This window comes from Galeopterus variegatus, unplaced genomic scaffold, assembly GCF_000696425.1.
Source record: "Galeopterus variegatus unplaced genomic scaffold, G_variegatus-3.0.2 Scaffold2840, whole genome shotgun sequence".
NCBI classification, from domain to species: domain Eukaryota; kingdom Metazoa; phylum Chordata; class Mammalia; order Dermoptera; family Cynocephalidae; genus Galeopterus; species Galeopterus variegatus.
The window spans coordinates 64119-89539 of NW_007728951.1; the positions used below are offsets into that span (position 1 = coordinate 64119).

At 35.3% G+C, this 25421-nt stretch overlaps 1 protein-coding gene and 1 pseudogene across 1 annotated transcript in view; one reads left to right on the top strand and one right to left on the bottom strand.

Annotated features, from left to right (window-relative positions):
• The window catches only part of LOC103599066 (leucine-rich PPR motif-containing protein, mitochondrial-like), a gene marked incomplete at its 3' end in the record, with an annotated part of 106863 nt that overhangs the window by 62648 nt on the left and 18794 nt on the right, over positions 1-25421 (bottom strand). The window contains exons 3-13 of the mRNA XM_008583156.1: positions 24914-25036; positions 21173-21294; positions 21014-21072; positions 19767-19853; positions 18957-19083; positions 18468-18612; positions 17983-18128; positions 17440-17545; positions 17251-17358; positions 6323-6441; positions 3469-3562 (exon numbers count right to left, since the gene is read on the bottom strand). Coding sequence (XP_008581378.1) covers positions 3469-3562; positions 6323-6441; positions 17251-17358; positions 17440-17545; positions 17983-18128; positions 18468-18612; positions 18957-19083; positions 19767-19853; positions 21014-21072; positions 21173-21294; positions 24914-25036 — 1236 coding nt within the window. The remainder of the gene's footprint in view (positions 1-3468; positions 3563-6322; positions 6442-17250; positions 17359-17439; positions 17546-17982; positions 18129-18467; positions 18613-18956; positions 19084-19766; positions 19854-21013; positions 21073-21172; positions 21295-24913; positions 25037-25421) is intronic.
• Positions 9357-10311, top strand: LOC103599064 (annotated as a pseudogene).

A 25421-nucleotide genomic window follows, 5' to 3' on the forward strand; every position in this document is an offset into this window, starting at 1 on the left:
TACAGTGCGCCGCTTGGGAGTCTGGCAGCGCTCCCGCCGAGGGTTCAGATCCCACATACAGACCGGTTCCCGCTCACTGGCTGAGCGAGGGGCGGGCGCAGCATCGAGGGTTGCCGGTCCCGGTCCAGTACGGGCGCGACACTGAGGGTTGCGGTCCGTTGCCGGACACGAAAAAAGACAAAAAAAAGGAAAAAAAAAAAAAAAAAAAGATAATACAATAACACCAAGGTCAAAGGTTTGGATCCCCTTACTGGCCAGCAACAACAACCAAAAAAAAAGATAATATGAATCTTTCCACAAATTTTTTGAAGTACCCTCATACAACTAACGAATTTATAAATATTCTTTTGTATTAATGACAATTACCAATATACCAGCATACTGCAGTCAGTCTGGTACACGTAGTAAAGCTGCATGTTATTGGACACTGTGCCCTTATGAAGAGACAGACTGCAATTTATTATAGGAATTTTGTACTGAAAAGAGAGTAGATGAAGAGAAAGGTCTGTTCTGTTGGGTTCTATTGAACCATTCACACATTCTCACTCCATTTTCCACTATGATCAACGAAAACGGTGACAACCTAAAGTCATTATAAAACAGGTCTTTACCTCTGTTATAGAATTGACATACTGATCTTGCACATTTCTGAGCATTTGTTTGTTCTACTACTTATTTTGGCATTTAACAGTCTACAACCTTATATGTATGTTCCAGTGCTGACACTGTAAGCTTGATTTGCCTTAGTGTAAGAATCAGGCCTTACAATGATTCTTCATATAATCCTTGCCATAGCTAACAAGGTGTGGGGTCACAGTAGGCAATGCCAGAATTTATTTTTCACTGCAATTGTATTAAAACGGCACCATGTTATTAATAATTGCTTTAATCTTTTCACTATAAATGTAATATGGCTACTAGATGATATAAGATGGGTGGAATACGAGAGGAATCCATACTAGAGGCAAATTCTGAAGAGAATTAATAAATAGTTTTGGTGAAGATTAAGATACCAAGTTTAATTTTTAAAAAAAATTCATGGGAAGAAGCACAGTCATTTTTAAGATCAGTTCAACTCCCCTAAATATAAATTAAAAAATTATCACACACACATAATAGTTGTTTTAGAACAGCTGTTATATCCCTTGAACAAGGAGCATAAGTTTCTCCATAGTTCTATAGCATTTGGAAATCTGGGCTGGCTGGTTAGCTCAGTTGGTTAGAGCACGGTGCTGTTAACACCATCAAGGTCCAGGGTTCAATCTCCGTACTGACCAGCACCAAAAAAAAAAAAGAAAACCACAAAATTATTTTTAAAATGACCTGCACTTAGTCGCTCAAGGAATTTTGAAGTAGACTTGTCCACATGCCTCTCAGCAACCTTTAATTTTGCTTGATCAAATTCATTTTCCATGTCTACAAACAAAAGTTGAAAAATGTTTCCATGGGCCGGCCCGGTGGTGCACCGCAGCGGCGCTCCCGCCAAGGGTTCGGATCCCACATACAGACCGGTTCCCGCTCACTGGCTGAGCGAGGTGCGGGTGCGACACTGAGGGTTGCGATCCCGTTGCCGGTCCCGGTCCGGTACGGGCGCGACACTGAGGGTTGTGATCTGTTGCCGGACACGAAAAAAGACAAAAAGGAAAAAAAACAAAAAAGAAAAATGTTTCCTAATACCCCTCGAGCTTGATCAAGATAACCCATTTACTCTTTTCTACCACCTGACGTTCCTTGTGATGTAGTAATCAATAGTGCCTAAGAGCTGCCTAAAGCAAATTTTTTCAACAATTAATAGAACTAACTGCTCTTCAAAGACTTGTAAATCAAAGGGGGAGGGGAGGACTGACAGGAGCAAGCTCAAATATTCTTTAATCTGAAAGTTATGGCATTTTTCTTTTTCAACCTAATCAACAACCTCTTGAAAATTATTTCTATACTATTCAAAATAGTGTTTCACAGGATACTGTCAAGTTTTTATTCATTAAAATGGTGACCAGAAACATCTCAGCAAGCTGGAAGGCTGCTGACAAAAAGTATCTAGTTTCCTTAGCAACAAACAAATCTGAAAAATCAAGAGGTTGACAATGAAGTGGAATGGATGGTATGATAAAAGGAAAAAGCAACTCTCATGTGTGCACCTTACAAGCCCAGATTCTTCTGCTAATGCTTCTGTGTTTTCATCTTGTCAGTATGGAAAATCTATATATTATACAGAGTGGAAGACAAAATAAATTCACTCAGATAGCAGCCAGCATTAATATCCAACCTTGGGCTGGCCCGGTGGCACACTGCTACAGTGCGCCGCTTGAGAAGTGCGGCGGCGCTCCCGCCGAGGGTTCGGATCCCACATACAGACCAGCCACTCACTGGCTGAGCGAGGAGCGGGGGCAACACCGAGGGTTGCGATCCCGTAGCCGGTCCCGGTCCGGTACGGGCGCAACACTGAGGGTTGCGATCCGTTGCCGGTCATGAAAAAAGACAAAAAAAAAATATATCCAACCTTCAACTCTAATAACTATACCTCTAACAATCACCATTTTTCATACAAAAATTTCATACTTTGCCTTTCCCTCACAATATTACAATGAACTATTTTGAATGACATATGCACAGGTAATATATACCAATAACCCAACTTTTACAAAGCTTCCACCTATACAATTTGAATATGTTTTAATCAGAGATTAACTTTTAACATTTTAGGGAGCTGAAAACTGTTGTTTGTTTTGTCTTTAAATGCTGTATTTTTCACAAGATCTGAAAAACTGTCAAGTAACATCATGGACATGTTAGAAAATGAAGCCTTTTAGGGAGTGTCTTACTTATTAAAAATAAAAAGGGGTATGGTGAAAAGAATAGAGTTAAAGTAGAAGATCATGCTTCTGGCTCAAATCACTAACCTTGGGCAAATCATTTAACCTCTCTATGCCTTTCTTCATCATGGAGACAATTTTATTAACATGTGATGAGCATTGTAAAGCACCCTAGCATTTTTAAATGTTTAGTAAACATTTGCTGTGTTTTTGTTAACAAAGACTAGGAGAGGGCTTCACTTAACTTATAATAGACGTTGGTTTAGAAAACACTAAGAATATCTCATCTGATTTTCACAATAACCCCCACAAGGTAGATGGGTAGTATTATCCCCACTTAATGAAAATGAAGCAAAGAGAGGGTAAGATACTTGTTCTGGGTCATATAATCAGAGGCTGAATTATAACTAGAACACAAACCTTTGGGGTTCCCAGTCCAACCTCCAGTCTAACAACATGTTATTGCCAAGGTCCTTCCAACTTTAAAATTACTTTCGAATTATCCACCAGTTAAACTCCTAAACTGTCTTATCAGTCTGGCTTTAACAAAACATATAAAAACTTCCTTGCTTTTACTGCATGAACTAACCTGTATGCCCTCAATAGTAACTGAAATCAACATCTATCAAGTTTACTGCTATTGCTGAATACTTACAAAATGATAAGATATAGTCTAAGTTCCCATTTATTGCTTCACTTCTCAATTCAGCCTGAGGAAACGCACTACTTTCAGGCAGACATCCATTTTCCTGGAAATAAAGCATATATCAATGATAATATGCCTCAGCTAACAATATTTTGATATGCTATTCAAATTTCCTGTTTTCCTGTTCCTTTTTATCATCACATTCTCTGATAAACTATCATTAAAAAAATCATTTTTTAGAACAATACATAATCTACAAGTTCCAACACTCCAAATTAAATGCTTATGTTCAAATATAGAATCTGTTACCGTTAGAGTGCCTTCCTTCTACAAAGAGTTTAATACCGAAGACTCTAGAACAATTCCCTCATTAAGAAGAAAAGAAAAATTCAATGCATGGATCTAAAATGATAATTTGGGACACAAAGTAAAGTAAGAATAGACCTTAATTTTATATAACTCCAAGTGGTTCACCACTTGATTTTATATCATTTATTTAATCATTTAAACATATGAAACAAAACTTAACTCAGATATATTTACTGAATCATTTTATAATAGCATAATATTAAAAGCCATCTAATCAACCATAGGCAATGAATAAATATAAATTATGGTATACCCATACAATAAAACAGCATACAAGTATAAAAAATACTTTGCGGACTTACATACTATTATGGAAAGGTGCCAAATGAAAAAAAAAGTACATTGCTGGGTAATATGAATGGTATAACTCACTTTTTGCTAAAAGAGATTACTCATACCTGAAAAAATATACATGTTAAGCAATAATGACAATCTCAGAGAACTGTGGATGAGCTGTGTAGTCTTACCACTCAGTTGTATTTTCGAATTTATCAACAAACATGTATTATGTAATTTTTAAAAGCTGATGAAGAAAATGTGCTTTTTAATGTATAGATAAAGACAAAAAGCCCCCATACCAGCCAGCTGCCAAAAAAGATAAAAAGCTTATCAGTACTTTGGGTTCTATTAAACACTTAACAGAGTACTTGTTTCTGAGCAAACAATACTTAATACTGAAAATCCAGCAATGAAGGCAAAAGATAGCTGAAATGAGAATGAATATAAAACCAAATTTAGGATAAAGCTTCCAAACTGGACCTGGTTCTACCTAAGATAGGTCTCCAGTGAGAACGCAAAAGCAATAAGAAAGTGACATTGGAATCTTGGGCTATTTTTCTGCAAAGACAAAAAAAATTTGGGAAAATAAGAATATGTGAGAAGGTTACCTTTTAAATATTTTTTAAGAGCCGACCCATGGCTCACTTGGGAGAGTGTGGTGCTGATAACACCAAGGCCACGGGTTCAGATCCCTATATAGGGATGGCTGGTTAGCTCACTTGGGAGAGCATGGTGCTGACAACACCAAGTCAAGGGTTAAGATCCCCTTACTGATCATCTTTTAAAAAAAATAAAATAATAAAATAAAATATTTTTTAACTGTAAAATATATATAGCACATGCTTAAATACTCTGCTAAGAACTTAGGGAGAGAGGTAAAGACAATCAAGACATAAACCCTAACTTTAAGATGACTGTAATTACGTAATTATTTCAAGGAAAGGAACATTCTAATATTAGAAAAGATCAAGGCATTATGTGAATAATTACCTAGGAAACAGCTCTTTTGAACAAAATATTTCTTATTATTTGGTGCTCTGCCATATTGTTTCTAATTCTACAGCACTTTGTATTGATAATGTAAAAGACAACCCTTGCTGATCCAATGCACTGCCCAAGTCCACTTCTTCATATACCCCCTTATCAACACGTTGCCTATTCTGGTTGGGAGAAGTATTTGGTAGGAAAATAATACTTTGAAGTCAAACAAAAGATTATTTAAAAAAAAAAAAAAAGAATACGGGGCCGGCCCGGTGGCGCGCTTGGGAGTGTGGTGGCACTCCCGCCGAGGGTTCGGATCCCACATACAGACTGGTTCCCGCTCACTGTCTGAGCGAGGTGTGGGGGCAACACCGAGGGTTGCGATCCCGTTGCCAGTCCTGGTCCGGTACGGGTGCAACACTGAGGGTTGCGATCCGTTGCTGGACACGAAAAAAGACAAAAAGGAAAAAAAAAAAAAAAGAATACAGAATAGCGAATATAGCATTAGTACATTTATAAAAATTCATATAGAAGTAAAAAAATAATATTGAAAATGAAAATTTCAAAAACAAAAAAAGAAAATGGCAGCTGTATTTTAGAGTAGAATTAAGAAGTGAATACTGTTTTAATTTTTTCTGATACTGGTATATCTTCTTTTCTACAGACAAGAAAAATTCTGCTTTGCCTTTTTAAGTGTTTAAGTTTAACCACTCTAGGGCTGGCCCATGGCTCACTTGGGAGAGTGTGGTGCTGATAAAACCAAGGCCACAGGTTTGGATCCCTATATAGAGATGGCCAGTTAGCTCACTTGGGAGAGCGTGGTGTGAACAATACCAAGTCAAGGGTTAAGATCCCCTTACCAGTCATCTTAAAAAAAAAAAAAAGTTTAACCACTATAAATGTTATACTAACCAATATTTTTAAAAAGCTTTAGAAAATTATATACAGACTCATCCATTTTTAGTCCTCAGTTCAATGACTTTTTTTTGGTGACTGCTAAGCATTAGAGAGGAAAGATACTCTTCTCCAATTATAAAATTAAAACCACACTTGTAGGGCCGGCCCGGTGGCGCACTCGGTAGAGTGCGGCGCTCCCGCCGAGGGTTCGGATCCCATAGAGACCGGTCCGCTCACTGGTTGAGCACGGTGCGGGTGCGACACCAAGGGTTGCGATCCCGTTGCCAGTCACGAAAATAGACAAAAAGGAAAAAAAAAAAACCACACTTGTACTCACCTGCAAAACAGCACGTGCTGACTTAACACTATCAAAAGATGGAAATACATAATTTACATATGTCTCCCAATCAGGGTGTACTCCCATTTCATGCATTGCTTTCAGGATGTCAATTATACCTGTAAGATAAAAAATTTAGAAGCACAGATGAAAAACTTGGAATAAATTAACAAAAGATTAGAAAGTTCAGTTCATTTACTTTCTAAATCATAATGTAAGAAAACTACTGAGCATTTTGTTTGTCTAAAAGAGAAGGCAGAAAAGCAACAACTGAGAGATATCATGACAAATGAAAAAACTAAATTCTTCTTTCTTCATCTCTATTAATTTAATAGTGAGTGATAGGAAAGTAGCCTTACTTTGAAATTATGACTGCAAGGAAACTTAAACAATGAAGTAATATGCCTAACATTTCTGGAACCCCAACTGAACACAATCACAAAACATCATTGCTATTATAGAGCAATGATGACTTACACAATAAAAGTTGGCAAGAATAAACACTGTAAAGGGAAGGGATTGGGGGAGTGTTATGAAAGGGGAATCTGTCAAAGACAAAACCAGTTTCAAAAAGTGTTTTAAATTAAGCACTTACATACAAAATTCTCTTAATTGTTATTAACTTCTGACTTCATATTTTACAACATAAGAATGAAAAATGAATAGAGAACAACTGATTGATGAATTGTCTCATTTTATTTAAAACTAATTTAAAAATCTAGTAAGGGGGGCAGAGGGAGGAGAGAAGGAGGTTTCAGTAATGGGCTACAATAATCAACCACATTGAATATTGACAAAAAAAAAAAAAATTTAGTAAGTTGTTTGTTTCTTCCCATCCACCATTCACAAAAATATCTTTTAATAACTTCTTTAAAAGTCATTTCATGTTTTCCGGGCCGGCCCGGTGGCGCACTGCTATAGTGCGCCGATTGGGAAGCGCGGTGGCGCTCCCGCCGAGGGTTCGGATCCCACATACAGACCGGCCGCTCACTGGCTGAGTGAGGGGCGGGAGCAACACTGAGCACTGAGGGTTGCGATCCCGTGGCCGGTCCCGGCCCGGTACGGGCGCGACACTGAGGGTTGCAATCCGTTGCCGGTCACGAAAAAAGACAAAAAGGGAAAAAAAAAAAAAAAAAGTCATTTCATGTTTTCCAAAGCCAGTTAGCTTCAAATAGTACAAACTGATTTCTTTATATCAGACCCAATTAATTATAGAAAACTGTCAAACTATTCAGGTGTCACATAATTTGACAGAGACCACAGTTTAATAAAAAGAAAGAACATACTTGTTTTCCTTTTTAAAACTTACTTCTTTAGCTTCATTACTTTCAAGTCATTAAAACTTCCCCCAAAAGTCCCTGCTTCTGACCTATGACATTCCCTACAGAAAAATTACATATCTTTAAATTTGTTATATAATGCACTCTAGTACAAATAACTGATTGTAAATTCCCACTAAGTAAAAAGATACAGGCAAGTGTAACTACATTATAAATACTTGCAAAATTCTTTTAGATAAAATTCAGATTACAGACCAGAATATTTTACCTTTAAACAGTTCATTTAACATTCAACTTTCAGAAGGAAAGAACAGAACAGTGGTTATTAAAGGTGGGAAAGAGGGTGGGGGAGGGGGTCAGCAAGAAATTGGTTAATGGACAAAAAATGATTATGTATTGTAATGATGAATATGCTAATTATCCTGATTTGATCATCACATATTGTACACAAGTATTGACAGTCAACTCTGTACGCCACAAATGGGTACTATCAGTTATGTTTCCATAAAATAAAAATAAAAAAATAAAAGTACCTCTTCCATGGGGTGAATGTGCAAATTAAATGCATAATTTAAAAAAAAGTTTATTATATATAAAATTATCTAATACTAGCATAAAAATAGACAAACAGACCAAGGGAACAGAATAAAGAGCCCAGAAAAAAACCCACACATATACAATCAACTAATTTTCTCCAAGATACTAAAAATATACAATGAGATGCTAGGAAAACTAAATATCCACATGCAAAAGAATGAGACTAGACCCGTTATCTTATACCGTACACAGAAAACAACTCAAAATGGATTTAAAAAATTAAACCATAAAACTGAAACCATAAAACTCCTAGAAGAAAACACTGGTTTGGCAATGATTTTTCTGGATTTGACACCAAAGCACAGGCAACAAAAGCAAAAATAAAGTGGGACAACTTCAAACTAAAAAGCTTTTGCACTTGAAGGAAACAATCAACAAAGTGAAAAGGCAACCTAGGGAATGTGAAAAAATATTTGCAAGCCACATATCCAATTAGGGGTTAATATCTAAAAGATATAAGAAACTCATACAACTCAATAGCCAAAAAATCTAATAACCCAATTAAAAAATGGACAAAGGACCTAAACACACGTTTTTCCATACAAATGGCCAAAAGGTTTATGAAAAGATGCTCAATATCACTAATCATCAGAAAAATAAACATCTATACCATGAGATATTACCTCCACCTGTCAGAATGGCTATTATCAAAAAGACAAAAGATAAATGTTGGTAAGGATATGCAGAAAACAAATGGAGATTCCTCAAAAACTTAAAAATAGAACTATTATCACTTCTCAGCTTTTTGGCTAAGATCAAATATAGTAAAAACAGAATTACCATGACTCAGCAATCCCATTTCTGGAAATATATCCAAAGGAAATAAAATCACTACCTCAAAAGAGATGTCTGCATACCCATATTTACTGCAGCTTTACTCACAGTAGCCAAGATGTGGAAACAATATCCTGTTGACAGATGAATGGATAAAGAAAATGTAGTATATATGAGGGTATTTCAAAAAGTTTGCAGCAACAGAATTAAAATATATGGCGAATCTTTCCATGAACTTTTTGAAGACCCCTCATACATACATACACACACGCACATACACACTGGAGTATTATTCAGCCTTTAAAAAGAAGGGACTCAGCAGACATTGTCTCTTTTGTAAGATTGCTGCAGCAGTCTTCAGAGCCCTCTATCTCCTGTGCATGATGGCAACTCTTAAGGAAAAACTTAACTGCAGCAGTTGGAGAAGAGAAAACAGTCCCAAACAATAAGATCACTATAGTGGGTGTTGGACAAGTTGGTATGGCATGTGCTATCAGTATTTTGGGAAAGTCTCTGGCTGATGAACTTGCTCTTGTAGATGTTTTTGGAAGATAAGCTCAAAGGAGAAATGATGGATCTGCGGCATGGGAGCTTATTACTTCAGACATCTAAAACTGTGGCAGGTAAAGACTACTCTGTGACAACCAGAGTTGGAGTCCGTCAGCAAGAAGGAGAGAGTTGTCTCAATCTGGTGCGGAGAAATGTTAATGTCTTCAAATTCATTATTCCCAGATCGTTAAGTACAGTCCTGTTTGCATCATATTGTGGCTTCCAACACAGTGGACATCCTTACATATGTTACCTGGAAACTAAGTGGATTACCAACGCACTGAGTGATTAGAAGTAGGTGTAATCTGGATTCTGCTAGGTTTCACTACCTTATGGCTGAAAAACTTGTCATTCATCCCAGCAGCTGTCACGGATGGATTCTGGGAGAACATGGCAACTCGAGTGTGGCTGTGTGAACATGGCAGGTATTTCTTTCCAGGAACTGAATCCAGAAATGAGAATGGACAATTATAGTGAGAACTGGAAGGAAGTACATAAAATGGTTTAAAGTGCCTATGAAGTCATCAAGCTAAAAGCATACACCACTGGGCCACTGGATTAAGTGTGGCTGACCTCATTGAATCCAAGTTGACACAGGATTCACCCAGTGTCAGCAATGGTGAAGGGGACGTATGGCATTGAGAATGAAGTATTCCTGAGCCTTCATATATTCTCAGTGCTCGGGGATTAACCAGTGTTATCAACCAGAAGCTGAAGGATAATGAGGTTGCTCAGCTCAGCAAAAGTGTGGATACTCTGTGGGGCATCAAGAACCTAAAAGACCTGTGACTACTGAGTTCTAGGCTGGGAGAAATTTAAAAACTACAATGTGATTAACCAAGAGCCTTCGGTTTCTGTCCATGTACATGGATCACAGTTTGCTTTTATCTTCATTAATACGTGAATTTAGGCTCACAGAATTAAGCCCATGCTTGGTTTAATACTTGCAATATGAGCCCTTAAACAAATAAAATTAAGTATTGTAGTGTGGGGGGAAAAAAAAGGATTCAGACCCCTCTACCAGCCTGCCACAAATTAAAAAAAAAAAAAGAAAGAAGGAAATTCTGTCGTTTGCATCAACATAGGTGAACCTAGAGGACATTATGCTAATCAAATAAGCCAGATACAAAAAGACAAACACTCACATGATCTCACTTACATGTGAAATTTTTAAAAAGTTGAACACATAGTAACAGAGTAGAATGGTGGTTACCAGGGACTCGAAGTGAGATAAAGGGGAAGATGTTGGTAAGAAGATGTTGGTAAAAGGGTATAAAATTTCAGTTATAAAATGAATAAGTTCTGGAGACTTAAAGTATAGTATTGTGACTATAGTTAATAATATACTGTACATTTGAAATTCACTGCAAGATGGGCCAAGCCTGTGGCGCACTTGGGAGAGTGCAGTGCTGGGAGCGCAGGAGCGCTCCCGCCGCGGGTTCGGATCCTATATAGGGATGGCTGGTGGGCTCACTGGCTGAGCACGGTGCAGCCGGTCTCAAAAAGGACAAAAAAAAAAAAAAAAAAAAGAAAAAAGAAATTCATTGCAAGAGTAGATTTCAAGTGCTCTCATCACAAAAAGAAAGGTAACTAGGTGAGGTGATGAGTGTGTTAGCTTGCTTGACTGTGGTAATCATCTCACAATGTATATCAAAATGTCACACTGTATACCTTAAGTATATACAATTTTTATTTGTCATTCATAACTCAATAAAGCCGGGAAGAGGGAACAAATTAATAAATAAATTAATTAAATAACCTATTATCTTTGAAACCTTAGAGGTTTAAATGTTTTTCTTTTCTTTTTTTTTTTTTTTTTGGTGGCTGGCCAGTATGAGGATATTAACCAGTGATCTTGGTACTACCAGCACCACAAATGTTTTTCAAGATGTAAAAATAAGGGCCGGCCCGGTGGTGCACTGCTATAGTGCGCCGCTTGGGAAGTGCGGTGGCGCTCCCGCCGAGGGTTCGGATCCCACATACAGACCGGCCGCTCACTGGCTGAGCGAGGGGCGGGAGCAACACCGAGGGGGCACGAAAAAAGACAAAAAGGGGAAAAAAAAAAAAAGATGTAAAAATAATAAAGGAAAAAAAAAAACAAGACCCCAAAACCAAAGCATATGTTTACTTAAATTTAGGAAAATATGCCTCTAGAGTTGTTCCATACAGCATACACAAGCATAATACTTGTAAGCAAAAATTTTTTGCTGGGAATCAGTACTAATAACTTTTATAACTATCATAAAAAATGGCAAATCACACTGTGCTCTTTTTTATATGCAAAAATTTCTAAGAACCTGATAAGAGGACATAGCTAAGTTGCTTTTTTAATTACTAGTAATAGCTTGTGCTAATCAAATGTCCTCAGTGTACTTTCTGACTGGTAATGATTATTTTCACAACCATGGCTTAAATAGCTAACGTCTATAGCCATACAACCCTGATCATACCCAATCTCATCTAATATCAGAAGCTAGCAAGGCCAGGCCTCGTTATTACTTGGATGGGAGACTGCCTGGGAATACCAGGTACTGTAGGCTTTAAAAAACAATAATAAATAAATAAATAAATATAGATAGATATCTTGCTAAGTTTCTGATGAGGTACTCCAGTGTAGTGATTAAAAAAAAAAAAAAAAAAAAAACAGGCTTTGGAGTTTAAAGAGACATAGCTTTCCACCCTGGTTCTGGCACTTAATGGCAGTGGAAATCTTAACAAGTAGCTTCACCTTTCTGAGCCATAATTTCTTAGCTTACACACTGGAAATGGCAATATGCCAGGAAACGTGCCTTCTGGATAAAACTTTTACACATACTGCTTCACTTAATCTTTTTAAGTACCATCCATGGATTATGCAAGGCAATATGTGTCAAGGCACTCAGTAAACAGAACAATTTTCTGACCTGTAAGAGTCCATGCCTGTGGAATAAACAGAAGCAAAGTTCCAAGAACTATAAATACTATCCACAGCACGGAAGAAATTCTTGTCATTTTAGGCATAGGAGAAGACTGATAATAACAAAAACAGAACTACAGCATTCTGAATAAAAAGAATCTTCAGTAGTACAACTTAGCTTAGATCAGTATATCAAACTCTACATTAACAAGGCTTTCAACTCAGTTTATGTGAGGGAAGGGGTGTTCTTCTCTATGTAAATAAAGCTGGAAATGCCTTTAGAAGTCAACTAATCAAGTGAATTAAGCCAGACACAGAAAGACAATACTGTATGATCTCACTTATGTGGAATCTAAAACAGGTAAACTCACAGAAACAGAGAGTAGAAAGAATGGTTGCCAGGGACGGGGGAATATTGGTCAAAGGATACAAATTCTCAGCTTTAAGGTAAGTAAGTTCTAGAGATATAGTTACAGCATGGTGACTATAGTTAATAACACTGTACTATTTACTTGAAATTTGATAAGAGCAGATTTTAAGTGTCCCTATGACATAACATACACACACAGGTAACAATGGATGGCAATGGATTTGTTAATTAATTTGTGGTAATCCCTACACAATGTATACATATATTTTATCATCACACTGTACACCTTAAATATGTACAATTTTTGTCAATTAAAAAAAGGGGGAGGCAACTAATCTGCATCTTAACAAAAGTGTAAAGTGATTTCTCCAAGACCACAGGCAGACCTTGAATAAAATGCCAAGTCTCCTAATTGCTGGCAGGTGTTTGCAACACTACAAAAATACTAAAACTTACATTTTTTTCCTTGAATCAGAAGGAACCAGAATCAAGGCCTTGTTCTGCCACCAAAGGTGTGAGTTTTAGTCATTCCTTGTCTGTACTATAGGAATGATAACAACAAAGCTCCCTACTTACCTCTTAGGATGGTTATTAAAAAAATTTTTTTTAAATGTGTGAAACCCTAAAACTCCTAAATAAATGTTAATAGTAGCAATAATGTTTTAATTTTTTTAGCTGTATCAAAATACTCAACAGGGCTGGCCAGTTAGCTCAGTTGGTTAGTGCGTTTGGTACTGATAACACCAAGGTCTAGGGTTTGATCTGCACTGGCCAGCCAAAAGAAAAAAAGAAACCCCAAGAATTTTCAAAAGTTCCATAGATGACAGATTTTCTAATGGTTGAAAACAGGCCAACAAATTGATCGCAGACAGAAGATTCTTTTTTTTTTTTTTTGTCCTTTTTGAGACCGGCCACACCGTGCTCAGCCAGTGAGCACTGTGAGTGCACCGGTCATCCCTATATAGGATCCGAATCCGCAGCGGGAGCGCTACCGCGCTCCCAGCGCCGCACTTTCCCAAGTGCGCCACGGGCTCGGCCCGCAGACAGAAGATTCTTATTCCCTTTGAAACACTTCACCACGTCATCTATGCCTCAAGTACATTTCATTCTCTTAATTCTTCATTTTTCCGATGAAGGAGTGCTTCTGCTCATTTTGATCATCAGTGTTGCTTACATTTTTAACTTACACATCTTTCTAACTGAAATTCAAGCAGGCTTAAGAAAATCTGGGATCACTCCTCCTGCTCAGAAAAGTTCAGTCACTTTCTCAGGCATCCTGAGGGAGAGTACAAAGTATTCACTTCAATAACAATAGTCAGATGGGAGTAAGGAAGCACTTATCAATAAGGAGGAAAAATGTGATCAATCTGAAATATCTATATAAATTCTCGTAAAAAATACAATTTACATTTCTTTTTGAAACAAAGATTAAAATAATTTTATACTAACTTACATAAAAATGGATTCCAAACCTATGTGAACCCAGAAAATCTAAACTGACAAAATAAACAATTTAATAAAAATATTTCAATGCAGTCACAAGAAAGTTTATAAATCTAGAAAAAAGTCTCCATTCAAAAAGTTTCATAAGAACTAAAATAGTTCAAACTATTGGGAAAGATATGTGGTTTACCTGAACAACTTTCATTGACTATGACTGCACCACATGATTTTACACTCCACCTAGCACAGTCATACTTTATTAGGAAGCAATTGCTTTGTATTTTTTTAATCTTTTTTATTATTTATTTTATTTTTTTCTCTGAGAGATAATCTCAAAGAAGGCAATTCCCTACTTTTTGAAAAGTAAGTTCCCTCTGTTCTAACACTTCATTCAACTGACATTTAGGATTTTGGATCAGCCCATCCTTACTTATTTTACCCCTTTTATATTCTTATTTTTATGTTTTCTAAATATACCAAGGGATATTGATCCCTACACATTCTGGGTTATTTCCTCTCATTTAGGCCAACTTGCTAAAAACATATTATCCTAAGTGGTAACTTTTACACCTGGTCACAGAGTTAAATACTAGTAAGATAAGCCATGAGGAAATAATTAGAAGAAAGAAGTTGGTGATGGCTAAATTTACAGCCAGAAAAATTCAACAGAAATTTGATTATACTACTGCTGAAAACTCTTGGTTCAGTTTTATTTGACCTCCAGATATATTTCTTTGATTTCCTGAAAGGTTTATTTATTCCTTGTGAAACACTCACATACATGCTTCATCATTGCAGCCATATTTTCTCTTGTGATTTCTACCAGTTTATACATAAATTTCACTGGACAAAGAACAAATACACTGCACTAAGAAGAATGCTACTTTCTTACCTTACCCTAAAGAAACTGTACAGAATACATATAGTCATTTCCCTATTACATGAAAGAGCATTGTAGAATGTATACTCTGCAATCTTTCAGGACCTCCTGCAAAGTAGAACATATAGTTTTTAAAAACTATAGAACAACTGACAATCTCCTGTACTCTCAAGTTATATTGCTCAGTAAAGCATAAGCTTTTGTATTTTTCCAGATGAAACCTTCAGGTTAAAAAATTCGGTACCTCTGCTTTAAATGTCCTTAATATAAAAGCTGGAGACCTAATTTTTAAACAATAGCAAAGAATTTTTATAAAATAAATAGAGAGTAATATTTACAAAAGTCTAATATTTATAAAAGGTGTTATGGTATAAAAAGAATATTTAAATAGGAGGGCAGATATCTTCTGTTCTAATCCCAGCACTACTGACTGCTAGACGTGGAACCTAAGGTCAGTCACTGAATCTCTGTGGCTCTCTGTTCCTTCGTTAATGTAATGCGAGCTTCCCACAAGGTACCTTTGAAATCTAAATTGTGAGATTCGAAAAAAAAGATGGATTCAAGATAAAGCCAATTTCCTATGAGTTCAACCAGCTACAACTATAGAAAGAAATTACCTAAATTCTTTTATGTGTACTGAGTAGTACAACTGTAGTAACCAATTCAAGTCTAGATACTGTGAGACGGTTGAGGAAAGCAAATTTACCGAATAAACAAACATCTCAACAGAGTACCCAAAGTATTTTCATACCTATGTAAAGGTGGACAATAACATGCCCAAAGAGTGTGATGGAATGATGTAAACTTTCTGTGGTTCAAAAATATTAGGTTAAAGGTTACCTTTTGAAGCTTTCAGAACTGGAGGATATACAAAGAGTTAATCAACTAGCATATTGTTTCCACAAAGATTTTTCTAAAAAAGGATTTACAGACTTTTACAGCCAGAAACAATTAGGGAATACTTGTTTCACTACTTCCTTTAAACCAGAAGAAGGCTATTTATTTAAAATAAAATTGCAATATGAAAGTCTGCTAAAAGCACTTTTTTGTTGTTTGTGCATTTTGTTTGTCACCCAATGTCACACTAACAACTCTGCATCTCATTCCAAAGCACATTATACTGCAAGATAAAATGAAAAAAACCATTTTTTGTTTCCCCAAGGGGGAAGCACTTCTGTTAAAAGCAGCTTTTTATGAGACTACTCTTTCTGAATTACCAATAATGCAAACCAAAGAATTAGATACGTACTCTAAAATTTAATATTTGTTCAATTCTTATTCATATCCTATAGACATCCCATGTGTACAAGGGAAAAGTATGCTAAATGCTTAAACGTACTTAAGAACCTGAAAGATTGAACATTTCTGTCCTTCAATCAGCAGGCTGTCAGGTCATGAGCACCCATTTTGCAATAAAAGTTTTCCTGCCTTTCCTATTATTGTACCTAATCTCAGTTGAGAATAGAATGGTCCACAAAGAAAATGGAAACTTTTCATTTTCATGAACGTGATAATATATAACTTTATTTTTATTAAGGGTAGACAAACTAATTTCAAAAAGTATATGTACAATCAAGAACTAGAAAGGTTTTTTAAAAAACTTAAAAATAGTGAGCTGTTTAAAACTACACTTACAGGCTGGCTGGTTAACTCAGCTGGTTAGAGCACAGTGTTGTAACACCAAGGTCAAGGGTTTGGAACTCCATACCAGCTAGCCACCAAAAAAATAAATAAAATAAAAAAAATAAAACTACACTTACAAGTTTAAATATCAAAATCAGAGGAGCTGTCCGGTTAGCTCAGTCGATTAGAACTCAGTGTTATAACACCAAGGTCAGGGAATTCGGATCCCCCTACCAGCCCCGCAGTAAAGAAGAAAAAAAAAAAAAAATTAAATATCAAGATCAGAGATGAATTAAGAAAAAAAATTAATATGAAAGAAATCCATCATGTTTTACTTTTTAAAATGCTCATGTAATATTTTGCTACGATACAAAACAATTCCATTTTCTCATAAGATCTAAAGTAATCTTTCTTTAAAAAAAAGTAATCTTTCTGAAAGAATTCAATTAGATGTGAGTACCAACTGTTACCCTGTCTCTCTGAACCATTACAAATTGGTAAGAGAAAAAACCTAACCTTGAACGTTTTTCTCCTTCTGATGTCCAACTAGCAAAGGCCAGAAATAGTGAGTTCTGACAGGAAAACCTTCTTCCTTCAAAGCCTTCAATAAAGCTTTTGCCAAATCTGAAAGAGATACCATAAAATATCACAAAGCTACCTCAGCAAAACTGACTTAGGTTGATTTTAAACCTAAGAAGATAGTACCTGTTTTATTGGTTAGCAAAGCACAATGAAGCGTGAACTGCAAAGCCGATGAGTGCATCTGTGCTTCCTTTAGCTTCCTACAGTACTCTGTCAGCTTCTCCACAGGCTAGGGGGAAAAAAGTCATATCAGCTAGACTGGCAAATATCCTCCTATTTGACCTTCTACAAATATTCTACCACTTCGGGGATGAAATATTTAAACCTCTTTCTACCTAAAAATCTTGCAACACAAAATCAAGGTTTTTATAATGTTTACAATTGATCTAATTCGGGTCCAGCCCGTGGCTCACTCGGGAGAGTGTAGTGCTGATAACACCAAGGCCACGGATTCGGATCCCATATAGGGATGGCCGGTTAGCTCACTGGGTGAGCATGATGCTGACAACACCAAGTCAAGGGTTAAGATCCCCTTATGGTCATCTTTTAAAAAAAAACAAAACAAAACAAAAAACAATTGATCTAATTCCATAAATTTTCTTATACTATAAGAATGTTATTTCACTGCCAATTACACTATCTACAAAGTAAAAATGGACAGAATACCGTATTCATAGTCACACAGTGTCGTAAAAAGAAACTGCCAAAGTTACTCAGATTGTCTTCCCTTGATATAGAACATGTTAATAAAATTTGCAATGCTGTATCTTCCAATTTTTCAGTGACTAAAAGCAAAATGAGGTTCATTGCATCTGGAAAGAAAACAAAGACATATTTTGTTACTCAACTGAACAATGTTTTTAAACTGCAATCAATGCTAAAGACAAAATTAGGAATTGCAAACACCGAAAGGATATGTCCGCCTAAATAACAATAAAATACTTCCAAATCAAAACATTTCCCTGTATTCATTCAGTCACATTTTTTAGCTTAGTAAGCTTTTTTTAAAGAGTGCCCCCCCAAAAAAAGAAAAAAAGAGTCCTATGTTCACCTACCACAACTCCTTAAGGTTAGAGAATGCTCTTTCTATCATGTAAAAAGAGCAATTCTGATTTTTATAAAAACCATGTAAATAAATTTTTAAGAATTACCTGGAATACATCTTCTTTCATAAGTAATTTTTTCCAAAATTTCTGAGACATATTGAGGATACCCAGCTTTACTAAATCTAAGGATTACTTGCAATAAATCACTGTCCATAAGGTAAAGATCAGACTTCTCCACCTTCTCCAGAGTCTACAGACGGTTCCAGAAATTAGAAGAACAAGTTAGAAACCAATGTTTATTTAAGTATTAATGCTAACAAATTAAAATACTAAGATTCAAAACATTAGGAACGAATACCGTCTAATTGTTTAGGAATTCTTTTATAAAACAGGAAATATTTTATCTCAATAATAACTGTTACATATCAATACCAAAGTACCAAACTATAATAAGAATTCTTCTGAAATACTACTCTCTACATGAAGACATCTATAAAAACAGGTATAAACTATACTTTTCTGCTACATACAAAACATAACACAAGTTTACACAATTGATTTTAAATTATTTTATTCATATGGCCTAAATCATACCTGCTTAACATGGTCAATGTCACCCTTCTCAGCATATGCATTCAGTAATGCTAGGTATGTGTCTGGACCAGGCTCAATTCCAGCCTCTTTCATCACTGTGAGAATATTTTCTGCTTTCTTCATATCTCTGTGAGTTAATTAAAAAAAATAGATTACTATAATATTGCAAAATATAATATAATTATTCAAACTAAAATATATTACTTATGCCGATTAAGATAAAAATTCAAAGTATCATTTGAAATTATGATGTGAGAAAAGGACAAATAGAATTTAACTGATTATATGTTTCTGAAATGATAAAGATCATAAACATCTGATCCCCCTAAAAAACCAAATTATACAATAATTTAATAAGCATTAAATAAGCATTATACCCTTTTATACTAAGTATGTTATGACTCAGATTTACCTTTTAAAGTAATAACAACGTTTAGTAAATTACCCTTCAAAAATAAAAATATTTTCCAGAGCAGTTAATAAACTTTACAAATTTACTCAGCCCAAATTTTTTTAATTTAATAATTTCAAATAAAATTATTGTGAAACTACTTTAAGAGCAAATTATAGAAATATTAATATAAGGCTGGCCAGTTGGTTAGAGCACGATGCTATAACAAGGTCAAGAGTTCAGATCCCCATACTGGCCAGCCACCAAAAAAAAAAAAATTATTAAAATATTAATATGTTTTACTTCACACACGAACGTTTTTCTTGAAGGGGTAAATAAACATGTTTTAGAAATTTTCTATTATAATTTTCTAAAATTTAAACCTCTTTTAAGAACCAAAAGCTTAGGTTGAACATTACCCAGCTCTTGCATGCCCTGTAACAAGGGCACTGAATACTGCTTCCGTGATGGGAAGGTCCTTAGTTTTCATAAATCCAAGAATCTTGCTGCAGTAAAAGAGAAATAAAGATACTTAAGAGAAATGAAGATAGTCCTTGAAAGTATATGTAAAAAATACTATTAAAAACATGTATAGAATTAGGCCTCAAAAAAAAAAAAGGTAAATAAAATAAATAAATAAATAAAAAGAACTAGGCTTTGAGTTATTTTTATTTTTAAGATATAAGGGTTGGCCAGTTAGCTCAGTTGGTTAGAGCATGGTGCTAATAATAAGAAGATATAAGCGCAAGACACGCTTGTTTTAAAAACTATAAAGTGCAAAAAAAAGAGAAAAAGAAAAAACTGTAAAGTGAAAACTGATCCCCTTCCCACAAAATCCCACTCCCTGAAGTATTAATAGTCTTAAAGTATTCATGTTTAAAATACTAATTTTTTAAAATCTGATTGTTCGGGCTGGCCTGTGGCTCACTCGGGAGAGTGTGGTGCTGATGACACCGAGGCCCCGGGTTCGGATCCCATATAGGGATGGCCGGTTCGCTCACTGGCTGAGCGTGGTGCTGACAACACCAAGCCAAGGGTTAAGATCCCTTTACCGGTCATCTTAAATAAATTGAATGAATGAATGAATGAATAAATAAATAAATGAATGAATGAATGAATGAATGAATAAATAAATAAATAAAATCTGATTGTTCTACACTAATTAACCTTTAAAAAGCATAGTTTAGTAAGATTCATTTAGTTAAAAATGAGATTACAATTTATCCCTTATTTCCCAAATCTTCAATTCAAAAGTAATAAATTTTACATAAGCAGAGACATGTCACAACTGATTTTATATGAATCAATGAAATAAAGAGCATATTTCCAGTTTTAAGAATGAACACAGTTTAAATGGCCAAGAACATTTCCCTGAGGAAACCTTTTTTTAAAAAAAAGTAAAGCCAGCTTATACCCCAACAATTTTATGCCTCTGCTCCAATAAATTAAATTTTTATTTACAATAGGTATTTTTAACTCATCTTTTCCCTCTTACAGAATAATTTACACTTTATCTAAGTCACATTACCAAATTTGCTAGACTAAAGTACTTCTAAAATAATGTGCCTTACTAAGAAGAAACTTTAAAAAAAAGGAGTGATTATATTACAGGTTTTTAAAATTTACAAATTTGTTTGCTTAAACATGCATTTATAGATATCCATACCTGGCACCTTCAATATCTCCTACATTACAATAAGCAGCAATCAACCTCTGGTATGTTACCTGTCAATGAAATGGGTTGGTTAATTTAAAAAAATTTTTTTTCTGGGTTAAAAAAAAAAAATGGATGTGACCAATAAATATCCACATAGCAACTACCCACTCGATTTGGCTGAATGTTTGCTTCCTCCATTTTTGCCAGGAAATCAGTTGGTGAGAATTTATGTTCATTTTGAAGATAGACTTTAAGTAAAGCATTGTAGTGACTCACATCATATACAGTACCTGCAAATGGAATTTAAATCAAATTTTTAGAAAAGCATTTAAAAATCATATCCTTTATCACTACTAAAATCATCTGTACCTAAATTTGACAAACAAAAAAGAGTAAAATGACAACTTTAGCATTTCTCCTATCTATCTTAACACTCAGACCTATCTACTTGGATATCCTGTCAGAAAAGGGCAAGCTAACCATATAAGATGGTAATTACTGTATTACCGTACAGTTACAGTAACTGCCTGTTCAAATATTAAAAGGTCTTTTATTAAAATATTATCATGCATAATATTCTTTCTACTAGAAAATGCTGACAATACTCCTAAATTTAAAAATGACTGATTTTTCTATATAAAGCAGTCTTTACCACATTACAGACACAATGCTACTGATCAAAGTTTTTTTCAACAGCAAGTAAATGATTTTAATAGCCTTCTGTAAGAAACCATTTTCTAAAAAATTACATCTACCATTTTCTAAAATGTGATTATTCTCTTGGATTTTTTTTTTTTAAGTTAGATTTGACTGACTGCCGCAAAAAGTAGAAATGGGCGGCGGGGAAACATGGGTTGAAGCCTTTCACTATAAACTCTATTAAATCTTTTGAATTTTGAACCATGTTAATTTATCTACTGTTTAATGAAGTAAAATTTAATTTAAAAAAGTCAAGTTAAATTTGCCTGACCATTTTCTACAAATTCAACTAATGCTACTTTAGTACCCAACATGTGCAAAACACTGAAAAGTTGATGAGGAAGATCCAAATATGAATAAGATATGAGCCTCATCCTCCAAGAGTAAAGTATAAAAAAGACGTGCACAACTCTAATACAAGGCAATTGATGGTAGCCACAAGGGGCATACGGAAGAGAGATATTAATCTGGACTGGAGGTAAAACTCTAGAATGGAGCAATTTAAAGCATGGCTTCAAAAATGGATTGATTAAAAGAGTGAAAACAGAACATGTCAGAAAAGATTAACAATTTGAACAAAAACAGTTAAGAAGATATATATTATCACGGCATGGCCAAAGAAGTATAGCAGATATAATTCTATTTTTAAGAATATAGAATATGGCCGGCCCGGTGGTGCACTCCGTAGAGTGCGGCGCTTGGGAGTGCGGCGGCGCTCCCGCCGAGGGTTCAGATCCCATATACAGACCGGTCCGCTCACTGGTTGAGCGCGGTGCGGGCGCGACACCGAGGGTTGCGATCCCGTTGCCGGTCGTGGTACGGGCGCGACACCGAGGGCTGTGATCCCATTACCGGTCACGAAAAAAGACAAAAAGGAAAAAAAAAAGAATATAGAATATGTCAACATTGAAATGAGATTCTATTATTTTCAGCATTTCCTCCAGAATCCCCGTCAGTCCAGATAGCACAATTCTAGTCACAGATCTGTCAGTAGCTCATTCTGTAACTTTGGACATGTTACCTAAACTAGAAGATCTATTACAGCTTTACAAGTCTGAAAACAAGAGTCACACTGACAATCTACCAGGTCTCTAGCAGTATTAATTCAACAACTACGTATCAAGTATTGTCATGTAAAAAGCAACATGATACTGGCAAAGAGGAAAACAATGAAGTTATTGATTCCACCCTCATAAAGGGTACAGTACAGGGGAAAGACATATTTGGGAATAGGTATAACAGAAAGTAATACATTGTCTATATTTCTATTGAGGAGGTTTTATTAATGCTGAGCAAGGGCTCTTTTGTATTTCAGAACACTGTACTCCCATAATCTTTTTTGCAAATATGTGTCCCAGTCCACATGTTTTTAATTACATGACTTACTGACATATAAAAATTTCTTATTTTTATAAAGTCAACTCCTAATCTTCATTTTTCTGCTGCTTTTATACTTACAAAATTCTTTTCCATTCTGAATTCTAACAGTTACTTATATTTTTAAAAATTTATAAAAATTGGACTTGTCATCAAAATGAATTCTTTATGAATAAAAACTTAAATAAAAACAGGTAAGGATCTGTCTTTATTCTATATTTTCACATAGGTCACACACAGTTTTTGAAGGATTGTGCTAGATATTTTATATATCTGTGGTTATGCTTAATTGGATCCTTTTATCCCTTTTATTTATTATTTTGTTATTTTATCCCTGAAGTTTATTACTAGAAAAGTTATAGATTCTCAAACATTTAATATGCCCAGGTAATTACTGTAAGCTGACTCTCTGGAATTTTTCAGATAAACAATCACATCACCTAAAAAATAATAATTTCTAGTATTGTTTTACTATAAGAAATACATCTTATTTCATAACATTACACATCACAGTTGTTGGCTTTAAATTTTAACATGTTATAGGATACTTCCATTCTTTGCTAAGATATTCTAAAATAACAAATAAACAATGAACTTTATCTAATGGTCTTTTAAACTACTTTATTTTTCTGAATGTGTACTATGTTTATATGGGTCAAAACTGAAAAAGTGTAGAAAGGTATAGAGTAAAAATTGCATGCAACACCAAGATCAAGGGTTGACATCCGCGTATCAGCCAGCCATCAAAAAGAAAAAAAAAAAAAGGAAAGAAAAATTGTATACAGTGTTTATTATCCTTCCAGAAACATTTTAATATTGTATGCACACACACTTTTCTTCAAAATGGTAGCACAGCACACTATACACTGTTCTCCACCTCAGTTTTTATTTATACTTTGGAGAACGTCCCCCCATCAGTATATGAATAGCTCCTTCATTTTTTTTAACAGATGCACAGTATTCTTTTTTATAGACACTCTTTTTTTATCCAGTCCCCCAGTGAAGGACATTAGAGTTGCTTCCAATTTCCCGCTATTAAAAACAATCTACAATGAAGAGTATCCTTTTGTGCGTGGGAATATATCTGTACCTAATTTCTTTTTTTTTTTTTAAAGATGAACGGTAAGGGGATCTTTTTTTTTTTTTTTTCCTTTTTTGTCTTTTTTCGTGACCAGCAACGGATCATAATCCTCAGTGTCGCGCCCGTACCAGACCGGGACTGGCAACGGGATCGCAACCCTCGGTGTTGCGCCCGCACCTCACTCAGCCAGTGAGCGGCCGGTCTGTATGTGGGATCCGAACCCTCGGCGGGAGCACCGCCGCGCTCCCAAGCGGCGCACTGTAGCAGTGCGCCACCGGGCCGGCCAGTAAGGGGATCTTAACTCTTGACTTGGTGTTGACAGCACCACGCTCACCCAGTGAGCTAATCGGCCATCCCTACATGGGATCCGAACCCGTGGCCTTGGTGTTATCAGCACCGCACTCTCCCAAGTGAGCCACGGGCTGGCCCTATCTGTACCTAATTTCTAACAAATGGAACTACCTGATCAAATGGTATGTACATTTATAACTCTGACACACCAAATGCCTTTCTATTTTGCACTTTTTCATTTACCATCCTTGTAAGAAATACCTGTTATGAAAAACTATTTTATTTTTAATGCCCCTAGATGTCACTGTAACTCATCAAATAAATCATATTACCAAAAACCTCTGAATCATGTAGACTTTCCGTAAAATTTAATTACAGCATTTATGTAAAGAAACAATTTTTTATAAAAAGAAAAAATATCAACACCTCTCATACATATCATTTATTCAAACAATCCATACCCAAGTTCTGAAGTTTATCCCATATCAAATGAGCAAATTCTGTTCTCTCTTCGAGCTTTAGTTCAGGCAAGAGAGATCCACAGCTGCGCAGTAGAAGCAAGGCTTGATTACCACTTGGACTACCTATGAAAAAAAGGTTAATGGATAACATTTAACATACTACCAATATCATAAAGATAAATATCAAAATTTTAAATGGAATCAATAAATACTGAAAAAACTTCTGGCTCAATCACCAAAAATAATGAGAGTGTCTGTAAATTAGAAAAATCCTATCCTAACCCACAATGTTACTAAAAGTTACAAGGTAAATTACTTTTTAAATATTAGTCTGCTTTCTTAGGGACTCTACCATTATGAAATCTATATAATCTGCAAGACTCTATTAAATACAAAAATAAAAAGAACCTAATTTATGAGCAGTCACTTGCTGTAATTCAAAGGCCAAGCTTCTCAACAGCTTATGAAAATTGTACAAAGTAGTATAACTAAAACCCATGAATATCAA